Below are 12,572 nucleotides of genomic sequence, written 5' to 3' on the forward strand. Positions count from 1 at the left end.
AGCTTCTTGCTCCCTGGTATCTTCCATGCTAACAACGTCATCTTAACTTCTCCTTTAGCAACTTCCAGATTTTTTGCAGTACCGGGCGGTCCCCACGTCTCATGCCTGCTGACAATCCTCCGAACACGTCTGTTCCTCTTTGGAGGAAAAATAAATGGAATAAATGGAATAAAAGTTAATCTTTTCCGGGAGCCAGAGCTCTGCTCGGCTTTTCAGCCTTTCTCACCTGGGAAATGTCACATTTTGGTCCTTCTTGTACGGACAGAGCCGGCTGGGAGCAGTGCCATGGCTGGAAGCTGAAGGCAAGCAAGGAGCCTCGTGTGGAGCCACCGGCTGCAGGAGGCTCAGCGGCAGCTAGCCCTAGAATTGCTGCCAGCTCGGGAACACGGTAATGGTTTTGTCTTCTCTCAAGACCGCTGCTCTCCTGGGAGTCTCCCATCATGGTTTTGTGCTGTAAGCAACACCAGGAGTCCTCTGGTAGAACTATGACTCATAATGTTCAGCCATTGCCTCGGCTGTTGCGCACTCAAAGCCGAGCATCGCTCTTTCCTTCTCTCATCCGCGGGCTGCACCTGGCCCAGCTCGGTTCATCTTGTCCAGATGGGAGACGTGGCCAAAAAACGGGACCCGAAAGCACAGGACAGCTTCTGCACCTGCACACATTGGATCTCAGAAGCTTTCTTGGACCTTTGCTTCGATTTTAAAGAAATTTAAAGTTCAGAAGCTGGCGCTCCATCGCGGAACCCATGGAAGAGCCGCGCTCCCCAGGTTCAGCCCTTCCTAATTCAAATTCCAGTGGACTCCTTCCTTGTAATTCCTGGGGGCAGGATCCATCCCACGTTCACACAGCCTTCTCCCTCTCTTTTTGTTCAGCCGAGAAGCCTCCGCATGATGCACTGGGAGCAGGGCACGGCTCGCTGCGTGTACCAGATCGCCTTCTCTCCTCAGACGTGTGGTTTTGCGTGGCGATGGGTGATGGCCGCTCTCTGATGCTCAGAGTGCCGAGATTGTGTTAAATGCCGAGAAGTTTGAAATCCGTGAGAGCTTCAAGATGCGGAGAAAACACAAGGCCAGTGCAGGCAAGGGTGTTAAGAGGACGCCTCTTCCTGCTGGAGGATCCTACTGGTTTGCCCAACGCCGGTATTTCACTGTTCAGGGAGTGCTTAGAAGACGTTTCAGTTCCGCCAGCTCCTCTGCTACTCGCAGTGCCCGAGAGGTGATCTTTGGGAGCTATTTCTATCAGGGGTGATCCTGTAAGTCAAGAATGGCAGGAATTCCTGTGGCTGCCTCCTGCTGCACCCGCAGCCTGCTGGAACCAGGTCGGGGCTTCCAGCAGAAGCCTTCGTGTCCCGGGGTGCTTGAAGCCTCGTGGGAAAACTGATTTTTATAAGAGATTTCCTCTGAGGATAAAATCCAGCAGCAGGATCTTGTAAGCAGCCTGATTGTATCAGGTCTGTATTCAAAGCATTACTGGCCGTGCTTTGTGGGAAGGGAGCGACGTGAACAGGTTTAACAACAAACTTTTGGGCTGTTAAATAGTGTCGCTTGAACCCCTCGTGCAAGCTAACAGCTTTTTTAGATAGAAACGTGATACCTAAGCTGTTATGTTTAAGTTTATACAGTTATCTGCACTGTTATAACGATAGCATTCATATGGTAAATTAGGAAAATGTCTTTACCGTGAGGATGGTCAGGGACTGGCACAGGCTTCCTAGCGAGGTGATTGATGCCCCATGGCTGGCAGTGTTGGAGAGGATTTGGGTAATTCCCTCATTAATATGATTTACCTTTTGGTTAGCCCCAAAGTGGTCGGGCTGTTGGACTTGATGATCTTTTGGGTCCCTTCCAACTCAACCATTCCATTCCCACCATGACACCAGGAGCTGCACGTGTCTTCGAAGGTTATTCTTGCTGTAAAACCCCAGCCTTTAGTTTCCGCAAACGCTTTAACCAAGTGAAGTTGATGGTTCAGGTAGTCAACAGGCTTACAAGTACTCAAGAACTGGGCTGTCTGGAAGGCAAGGGGTGAAACACCACCAAAGGTGGAAGAAATGAGAAATGAACTGGGGCCTGGCCTCCCAGTAGGTAGCTGTAGCAGCTGGGCAGGACGGGGAGCAAACACGAGCAATGGCATGAGCAGACGTAGGGTGGAAGGACAACGGGGCCAGGCTCTGTGCGGCGCTGCCCAGGGCAGGAGCAGAGGCCCCAGGCACAGCCTGGAGCCAGGAGGCTCCCCCTGGCCCCCAGCTGCACTTTTGGGTGGGGTGGGGGCCGGAGCCCTTGCACCAGGACCAGAGGCTGGGGGGTCTCCTCCTGAGGGGTCCCCAAACCCACCTGGGTGTGGGGCTGAGCACCAGCCTCAGCCAGGCGGTTCTGCAAGTCCAGGTACAGGTGTCACAGAAGAGCCTAAAGGAAACAGCCCCCCAAATCCAGGTTTTCTCACTTTTCCCCCTGTTTTCCATATCCCATCTCTCTGGGACTCTTTCTGCTTCCGTCAGTGACCTGCCTGCGGTCACCAAGCTGGGTGTCTTCATCTTCTGTCGTGGGGACAGGACAAGAGGCAATGGCCACAAAATGGAGCCCAGGAAGTTCCGCACCAACACGCGAAAGAACTTCCCGGTGAGGGTGACGGAGCACTGGGACAGGCTGCCCAAGGAGGTTGTGGGGTCTCCTTCTCTGGAGATATTCGAGGCCCGTCTGGACGCCTACCTGGGCAACCTGCTCTAGGGAACCTGCTTTGGCAGGGGGGTTGGACCCGATGATCTCTGGAGGTCCCTTCCAACCCCTACAATTCTGTGATTCTTCCTGCCTGTCATGGTTTTGGGCTGGGAGCGCCCCTGGCTCGCTGCAAGGACGACTGGAGAGCAGTGAAGGGGTGGCTGTGCTAGGCCCGGTGCCTCCCCGTGGTGACGGTCACGGTAAAATGAGAGTGGGGAGAACTGAAAAGTTCTGCAGAAGATGATGGAGCTCCCATGAAGACCACGTGTTTGTGCTGACGTTGACTTGTTGATGTTGAAGTGGGAGGATTTGCTGTTTCCTTGCCTCTTGGGAAGACGTCTCCTGGTCACCAGGAGTGAAGAACACCAAATGTTTGCTCAGCGCGAACATTTTATCGTAAAATTCATCACTTTATTCAGCGGTGAAGACCCAAATGTTGTCTTTTTTCCGCAGGCTCTTGCTCCCCCTCGTGTCTGCGTGGGGTTTGTGCAGCCCGTGGGCTGGCGTTAAGCTCTCGGGGGCTTGGTGAAGGCTGCCCCAAGGAGCTGGGGGGGCCCCATCCCTGGGGGCCCGAGGCCGGGCTGGATGGGGCTGGGGACAGCCGGGGCTGGGGCAGAGGTCTTCAAAAATTCCTTTACCAACTGCATTCTTCTGATTTTGTCAAAAGGGACAGCCAAGTGTTGGTGTGCCTTATTTAAAGTGTTTTGAAGGCTGAAAGATGCTCCTGAGAAACAACCCGGCACGTCACCATGCTTTGCAGGATCGGTCCCATGCCTATGCCGACGGTGTCGCAGACTAAGACTTGGCTGCTGCAGAGTTGTCTGCCTGGGATTTTGGGAAATCATGGCTCAGGAGTGCTCAGCTTCAGCTCCCGTGGGTCTGCAGCAGCCAGGCCGTGTATATTTTTGCAGCCTGCTTTGCAGGTGGAGTATTTTTTGGCAAGCTTTTGTGCCGTTTGTCCTTTCTGAGCCAAACTCTGTGCGCAGAGAACGAGCTCTGCCTTTCAAATGACGACCGGCGCATCTGGTGCGCGGCTCTGCTGGGACCCTCTGAGACATCCACCTGGCGTGGGACGGCTGGATGTCCGTCTGTCCTGCTGCAGGAGGGGGGTGACCCAGCCTGGCTGCGTTACTGCTCGTGGGCATGCCTGGATAAAGAGCTTTTTTCTGGCTAAAGTTAATCTTAGTGTTGCTTGGAGGGGAGAATTGAGTGGCCCGAGGCTTGGAGGCAGCGCTGAACAGAAGCTTCATTCAGTCGGAAAGGGTGAGCTTGCCAGCAGCGTGCAAATATTGCCAAAAACTAACAAACTTTACCCAGTTTCTGTTAACGGAGGTGATTCAGACAAAGCACATCCACCCGGCTTGGGCTGCGCGCGGCCGTGCGGGTGTTGGCTCTCCTCTTACTTGGTGCTGGTGTTGCACCCCTCCTTCCCTCCCGGACCCCTCTGCGACCCTTCCTCAGCCAGAAGCAGCAAACTCCAAACTTCCCAGCACTTGGAGGTGTTCCCGATTCTGCTCGAGGGGTGACCCCAGGGGCTGCTCTGCCCAACCAGGTTTGCCAGCAGCCCGGTGGGACGCACGGACCCGTGGAGAGGCTGCCAGCGACCAAATTCCTTGCAGAAGGAAGGGGTCGGTGAAGGGAGGTTTCTGCAAAAAGCTGCCCCAAATAACGAGCTTTGCATGGAAAGTGGAGTTTATAAAGCATGTTTGCACTGGATTTCGGTAAAACAGGAGGTGCTGGTGTGGTTGGATGAGCTGCCAGACCTTCCAGGCGGGGAAGGGGGCTTTCCACCAGGGTCCCGGCCATCTCCAGCCAGCCCCAGCTTCACTTCGCCCTGGTTGCTCTGTTGGTGGAAACGTGCTGGTAGCATCCCGAAACAAGCTCAGGAAACGGGTCGGAAAGGCTTCCTTCATTCCCAGCTGTTGAACCCTTACTTGCATGAAGCAGAGGGCTTCCAGCTCCTTGAAGCGGGAGCTTGAGCTCTGCGCCTTCTGCCGAGCAAGGGCCGAGGCGCTCAGCAGAGGGAGCTGCAGCCGAGCCAGAGGCTCCGTCCCTGCTTTTCCTGGGACTGGGCTGAACGCGAGTCGCTCAGAAATATTTATCTGACTGCGTGCAGCCGGGGGATCGCACGGCCCGTTTGTGACCGTATATATGTTTGATGCCGGGAGCCACCCGGTGTTAGAGGTGTCAGCAGGGTGTTCTGCTGGCAGCCGTGCCGTGGTGCATCCCTCCTGCTCGTCCCAGACCTGTAGCCTGAACAGAGCTGTGCCTCCCCGGCATGGATTGATTTTCTATCGATCCCAGTATCTGGTGTTGTGGGGCCAGGGCCGCAGGCAGGCTCTGAGCTCGAACTCATCGCGGGATCGCGGCTGCAGAAATGAGCTGGGTCTGGGCAATCTTGGAGCAGAAATGAGGCCCCGAGTGAGCTTCAGGCTTGCTGGCGGGGCTGGGCGGAAGGGAAGGGCTCTGCTGGGAGAAGGTTCGGCTGCCAAAGCCCCCGCGAGCGGCTGGGAGAACTCAAGCTGATGGAGAAGAAGTGGGACGGCAGCACCCACGCCTCTGCTTTCCAGGTGCCAGCATGGATGGTGAGTTAAGGAGCTCCTTATCTTCATCGCTGAGCTCCAGGATGGAGTGTGCCTTTCCCGGGAGGAGCTGGGTGCTGCTTGGACAGCTCTGGTGGTGTGCAGCCAGCAGGAGAATCGTTAAAGCTGGGGATTATTGGGGTGTCTGAGACACCCTCCCCTGCTGGCTCGGGGCCGTTCTCCGCCGTGAGCTGCCTAATTGGAGCAGCCAAGGGACAGGGGACAGTCCCCATGCACCACCCCGTCCCCTGGGTGTGTTATATTGAGAGATAATTATTAGAGCAGTTTGGGGCCAGCGGGCAGGAGGAGTGGGAGAAGCTTTGCAGCATGTTCCTGGGGACACCGGATTTCATCGGGCGCAAGACCAGCATGGCTACTAGCATCTTTTGGGCTACTTAGCTTTTTTTTTTTTTTACCTGATTTGGTAAAGATTGGTGAGCCTGATTTGGTTCTGCTGCTGATGGAGCTCCTCCGATACCTTGGGGCCGTGCGTGCTGCTCAGCTTCACCTTGGTGGCTAAGGGGGGTGGAACAGATGCTAGCAAATGCAGAAACAGGCTTTTTTTTTTTTCCTCTTTCTGATGGAAAGAATTCCCAAAGCTGCTAGACGTGTAGTGGCATCGCTCCAAAAAGCAGGCAGTGCTAGGGAGGCAAAGGCTGCGGGTCTGCAGCCTCGAGTGTCCCCCGAGGGTCTGCGCGGGGTGTTTTGGGCCGTGGTGCTCCAGAAGCGTGGCATTCGGTCTCAGTGTTTGTTGTAGTGCCCGGGGTTTCTGCTCGCATCTTGCTGGTTTTGAACCGTGCCTCTTGGCTCTTCTAAAAATACTGAGGTCACCGTAATAAAAGGTTTGTGTTCGCGGTGTATTCTCAGCGCCTTTATCTGCAATTGCATGGGGATTTGATTTGGACTCAGAGTTCCCCTGTACCCCCCGTGGAGCTGTCCTGAGCCTGCTGCATTTCACAGCCTCCTGGAGGATCACCGCTTACTGCTCGCACGTGCTCGGTCATCGCGGTCTGCGATTCCTTCGGCGTGCCCCCACGGCACGCGGCTGCCGACAACAAGGAGATGGATTTTGTGCAAGGCTGGCAGTGAAGAACTATGCATCGTGCTTGGTTCATTGCTTCAGCTGGGGGTTTTGGTGCCCTCCACACCTTGGGAAATGCGGAGCCCGCTTTGGAACCAAGCACCGAGCCCTCGCCACGGATCTGCCCCCCCTGTAACTTTCTGTGGTTTTCTCCTTTAGGACTCAGGAATCTTGATGCTGTTGGGTTTGGTGCCGGTGTGGATGGATGCTTTTGTACCTGGTTTGAAGCTGCTGCACTATCGAGCACAGGGAGCACGCAATTAAGTCCTGTAGCAGGTTTTCAATCTCGACTGATTTGTGTTTTATGTGGTTTCTCAAGACAACGTGGAAGTGAACAACTGCATCTTAAATAACGATTAGCCTAAGCTGCCAAATGCTCATCCTCGTTAAGGTCGTTATCTCAAGCAGTCTGTTACGCTCTCGTCTCAGCGCTCTCACCAAGGTCCTATGCTTACTACAGCACACCTCTTGCTGTTAGCCAGGTATTAAAAACCGCATTATCCTTCTGGGATTTAACATCAACACCGAACAAATGCGTACCCACAGCAGTCAGGGGAGCCCACAAAAGCATCTGGGGGTGATTGTAGCACGAGCTTCTCATCCCTGCAGGGACACGGGGTCAAAAGAAGGGAAATCAGCACCCGTTGGAGCAGCCAGGGGTACGAAGCGAGAAGAGCGAGCGCACTGTGTGTCTCCTGCCTGGGCGGGAGGTGTTCTCCATCTCGGACTGCCTGTTGGTGCCATAAAGCACCAGCTACCCCGTTGTTGCCCAAGCACCTTGAAACAGTACGGAAATAACATTTCAGGTGCGTGAAGCAATGCACTGCACAGGTTTGGGCAGTCCCTTGGATTGACATGATCAAGAAACCCGAGCACGGCGAGGAGGTGGGTTAGGGGAACAGAAGGTGCCCAAAACTCGAAAGCTGAGGGTCACAGCTCATTTCCAGATGCCTTTCGGGTGCCAGCGCCACTGTCTGCATGCCCATCTCCAGTTTCCTGGGGAAGCAAATGCAGGGATGAAGGTACCAGCGCAGCAGGTCGAGAGCTGGAACACCGTGGCTGCTCCTTTGGCCGGAGGAGGTCCGGCACAACCGGTGCACTGGACCCCGCTGGTCTGCTCGGAGGTGCAGAATTATTCCCTTGCAATCTCCACCCTCATCTGTTTCTAGAAAAACGAGTAAATTCCTTCTGTCATATGCAGGCATGGGTAGATGAGCTTTTCCATTGGAAAAGGACTGGCCGGGTACTTTGTCACAGGCATAAGCAAGCAGCAGCAACTCTTGAAGATGACAAACTCGATGTCTTGTTTCGTATCCATATGGATTTTAATGAGCTCCGTCACTTGCTCTTTGTTTCCCAAGGTTGTGGCAGGTGGATTTGCGGGCTGTCAGCAATGCTGTAGAGCCCACGTGAGTTACAGGGCTAGTAGCCCCTGCTGCTTTCTCCCCTTGTTCCTTTAAAAAAAAAATCCATGGATAAGAATAAATTTCAGACACCAGCGCTGCAAAAACTCTGCGCTCGCAAAATTAAGAAGTGAAGAGAATTTACAAGGATACTACTCTTGCAGTGCAAAACCCCACACGTTGCACAAACTGCGAGGGCTGTTGTAGATGTTAAAGTATTTCAAGGTTTCATTTAACATTCAAAAAGAGTAGAAAATGTTACAGGCATACGGTTGGGCCCAGCGCTGAGGTCGATGGGTGATGCCCCGTCTTTGGCGCAGCCCTTGAGGTTCTTCATAGAAATCGTTTTGGGAGCATTGTCAGGGGCAAAACATTTGGGCAGCGGCTCCAACCACGAAGCAAAGCCATTGCTCGACCCCTCAAGGGCGACGTTGGGCAGGCTGCTGCCGTAATTCCACCCCCCTTTGCCATCGTTGGTTTAGTTACCCATTAGTTAATTTTGTTCTAATGAGGTTCTGCTACCGTAATCGTCTGACATCGGGGAAAAGAGAGGTGGGGGGAGAACCCGAGTTAAAAGGAGCCTAATTAGCAAGTTAATTATAGCAAGTGGCAATGGCCCGGTTACATAAACGGGCTATTGTTATGCACGCACCAGGCAGACCGCGATAAAAGTGCTCGCCGTGCTCGCAGTGCGTAGGGCAGCAGCAGGGCTCAGAGCCCCATAGGTCCTGGGGTTCCCCAAGGGGAAGCAGTGCCCCCAGAGGTCTCGGGGTTCCCCAAGGGACGCCCAAAAGCCACCTCCCTCCCTCCCTCTGCCTCCCCCCGGAGCTGAAAGCGGAGCAGGCGGTGGCTGCGCCATGCTGAACAAGAAGAAGTACAATGTCAATGGGGACCCGGGGATTAAAGCCCAGGTGAGGGCAGGCTCTAGGTACCGTAAGGCGGTCTCTCGGTTAAAAAGTCCACTTCTTTCTCTCTCCATACCCCCGCTTCGTTTCTTTCTCCCCTTGCTGTTCCCCCAAATCACCTCTTTCTGGAGCTGGCCGTGCACCTTCCTGGCTGGAGGAGAGCCTCGGCTCCGGGGAGCTGCCCTGCTTGCTCCAGGGGCAGGAGGAGTGCGGAGCTGCGCGTGGCTTGCCAGGGATGCTACGTGGGGCCAGGGAAGCCCGGGTGGAAGCGAGACGTCCCGCACCTGGACGTGGGGCACCCGCAGAAGCCGTTTCTCCCTCCTGGCTTGGGACGCCGGGTGTCTCGGCTTGAATCAGCGGTGGGTGGAAAGCTGCCGTGTTTGTGTGAGTGCTGAGTGGGTCGGCCGCCTGAACCCGAGCTGCAGCTCTCCAAGGCTCCGTAATCTCTCCTCTGAGCGTTAACCTGTGTGTGGCTGCTGTTACCATCGGGGGCAGGTCTTTAGAGGCTGGGAAGGTCCCACCCGAAACCGAGCCGCTCTGCGAGTCCCGGTCCCCGATGCTCGGGAAGGACGCGCGGCAGCACGGCGCGGCGCTGGTTGCACCGTGCCCTTCGGAAGAGATTTAAACAAGGTTTGGGGTCCATCGTTCCCTGCCGTCCTTCTGGCTGGACGGAGTGCGTGCCTGAAATTGCAGCCCAAAAAAGAAGCCATGATGTGGAAACCGTCTTACGGGCACATTGCTGCCAGCACTTGGTGGTGCTCACACGTGCCCGCCCAGTGCTGGCGCGATGGCTGTCCTGGCTCGAATCCCAGCACACAAACGTTAAAAGACATTGGTGAGGTGCTAGGGCAGCGAGCAGCAGGCCCTGGAGATGCCCCCAGGAGCCAGCAGCAGAGCCTTGTTTCAGGCTTTGGACTCTTGCAGGGGTAATGCGAGGCCCGAGGTTGTGCCCAGCTCGGTGCATGGCTGATTTGGGGTTTTGCCTGCTGGCCGTGCACATGCAAGTGCTTCGGGAGGCCTGAATGCAATTATCGGCCTTACTGCGTTGCTCGAAACAGTTGCATCGAATGTCCTTGAACAGATGATGTGGGAAAGGAAAATATTAACACAACTCCCGAGGTCTATGATACGAATTTTTCACCCCGTTAGGTTTCAAGCGTATCCCACTTTGCTGGGAGCACCGTTCCACGCCGATGATTCGATGCTTTGATGAGGTGGTTTGGCTGTCAAGGGATTTGTTTTAAAGGAAAGAAAAAACAAGTTATTTCAGGCCAACAACTTGATAGAAAAGGAAGATGAAAACCAGCATGTGTGTGCCCTGTCCCGCAGGGATCAGCGGCACTAATCCTCAGTGCTGCCCTTGGTTGCGGCATGAGTTTGGACGTGGATTTTGGCTGGACCTGGATTCCCAGGGCTGACGTAGCCATCAGAGACCCCCAGCACCCTTTTTCCTCATTTCCTGGCCCAAAAAGCGAGTCACCGGGGCTGTAACAGCCCATTGCATGGGCAGAGTGCCACTGCTTGAACCTCGGGGCTTGACTTTGGGTTCCCAGAAGGGGATTGCATTCCTTAAGGCCTGATGGATTCTTTAACCAAAACCAACTTCTCGAAATACCCCGGGGGTTGGTGAAAGGACCCGATTAATAGCTTTCAGCATTTTGGAGATGTAAATATTTAATCCCGTCACACCAGACTGGCTCATTTTTTGCCCCGAGCAAAGGCCAAGGAGTTTTGCAGGTGGAAGTCACGTTTCCAATTCCGCTGCGATTTCGCACAGCCTGCGGGGAGCATGGTTGGCTTACAGAAGTGTAATTCTCCAGATATCCACTCCTAAATGCTTCTTGCTGCGGAGTGCAGCTGGGGGATTCATTCCTCGGGGTGTTTTTGTTTTTCTCCCCTGTATTTTGCACAGCAAACCCGTGTCGGTCACTACAAGAGAGGTGGTGAGTAGGGTCGGTGCCAGTTCTGCAGGTGCTGGATGGCCCCAGTGAGCATTTTGGTACTTGGTCTGTGCGTAACGGGGATGGAAACCTTCCGATGTGGATGTGGAAAGGCTAAAGGAGGTGATTCAGGTGTCGCTGAGGTTAAACACAGCCGAGGCAGCGTGCCCTCTGTCCCCAGATACCCGCAGTCAGGGGTCGGCTGTAGCTGAGAAGGCGCCAGCGGCTGCTCGAGGCTCCGGGTGCTCCGCATCATCCTCCTGTCTCGGCCCCTTGGCTTTTTCCCTCTGATTTACCTGGCCCTTTCTTTTCACAGATCCAGTTTGCCGACCAAAAGCAGGAATTCAACAAGCGCCCGACGAAGATCGGCCGCCGCTCGCTGTCCCGCTCCATCTCGCAGTCGTCGACCGACAGCTACAGCTCAGGTGGGTGCCGCGTCCCACCAATATCACAGGAGGTGCAGGCAGCAGCCCCAGGACCCCCAGCTCCCCCTTGTAGTCGGTGCTGCTGGAGGGGAAGCACGGGAAGAGGGTCACTGCTTTTTTTTCCAAAGTTAAAAATTAAGAAAATTGAGTTGGAAACTCGCTTTGTCTGGACTAACATTTGTCTCACTGCGCGGAAACGCACGGCTCTGTTCCCCCTGCGTGTTCCTTTCAACATGTCACAGCAGAGTTGTGCTTTCTCCTTCAGAGGTGCTCGAGTTGTTTGTTTTCTTTGAGCACATTTTGCAGCAAGTTAACTACCAGAGCAGCCTATGGAGACTTCTTAAAACCCAGCAAGAGTTAAAGCCCCCCAAAAACCAGACCAACTTCGTTGAGTGCCCCATTCATGAAACATTTAATATTTAGAGCTGGTGTAAAAAAAGACAGCACAACAAGGCCCTGAAAACAAATCTGGTGGAAATTGGTGTTTTTCCTTAAAGGACAGACGGCAGCGCTGGGGGCAGGCCAGCTAAAGCTTGACTTGGAGACTGAGCGGGCAAGGTGAGGCTGCCCTGCACTTTGCAAGCAGGCTCCAGCCTCGTTTTTTTCCAGCAAATACTTCACCGTGGCCTCAGGGTGCTGAGAAGCTTCAGTGCTACCTTCACCCCCCGAGTCTGGGAGCGGGGAGAGCTCACTGGGGATGCTCTCAGGACAGGCCTACCGGGATCTTTGGTGCTTTACAGGGAATGCTGCCTGCTGCCTGCAATGGGGCAGCTCCTGAAACTGCTACAGAAGGGATCAGGACCACTACAGAAGGGGTCAGGACCGCTACAGAAGGGATCAGGACTGCTACAGAAGGGGTCAGGATCACTACAGAAGGGATCAGGACCGCTACAGAAGGGATCGGGATCACTACAGAAGGGATCAGGACCGCTACAGAAGGGGTTAGGACCACTACAGAAGGGATCGGGACTGCTGCAGAAGGGGTTAGGACCACTACAGAAGGGATCGGGATCACTACAGAAGGGATCAGGACCGCTACAGAAGGGGTTAGGACCACTACAGAAGGGGTCAGGACCACTACAGAAGGGATCAGGACTGCTACAGAAGGGATCAGGAACATTACAGAAGGGATCAGGACCACTACAGAAGGGATCGGGACTGCTACAGAAGGGAACAGGACTGCTACAGAAGTGGGTAGGACCACTACAGAAGGGATCGGGACCGCTACAGAAGGGATCAGGACCGCTACAGAAGGGATCAGGACCACTACAGAAGGGATCGGGACTGCTACAGAAGGGATCAGGAACATTACAGAAGGGATCAGGACCACTACAGAAGGGATCGGGACTGCTACAGAAGGGATCAGGACTGCTACAGAAGGGGGTAGGACCACTACAGAAGGGATCGGGACCGCTACAGAAGGGATCAGGACCGCTACAGAAGGGATCAGGACTGCTACAGAAGGGATTAGGACCACTACAGAAGGGATTGGGATCCAACTCCCCATCCCCCAGGGAT

The 12,572-nt window shown here is 54.7% G+C and overlaps 1 protein-coding gene across 1 annotated transcript in view; it reads left to right on the top strand.

The window, feature by feature from the left end:
• AHCYL2 (adenosylhomocysteinase like 2) overlaps positions 1-12,572 on the top strand; it is a 78,275-nt gene that overhangs the window by 39,171 nt on the left and 26,532 nt on the right. The window contains exon 2 of the mRNA XM_035571265.1: positions 10,946-11,054. Coding sequence (XP_035427158.1) covers positions 10,946-11,054 — 109 coding nt within the window. The remainder of the gene's footprint in view (positions 1-10,945; positions 11,055-12,572) is intronic.

The sequence above is a fragment of the Cygnus atratus genome, chromosome 1, assembly GCF_013377495.2.
Source record: "Cygnus atratus isolate AKBS03 ecotype Queensland, Australia chromosome 1, CAtr_DNAZoo_HiC_assembly, whole genome shotgun sequence".
NCBI lineage: Eukaryota > Metazoa > Chordata > Aves > Anseriformes > Anatidae > Cygnus > Cygnus atratus.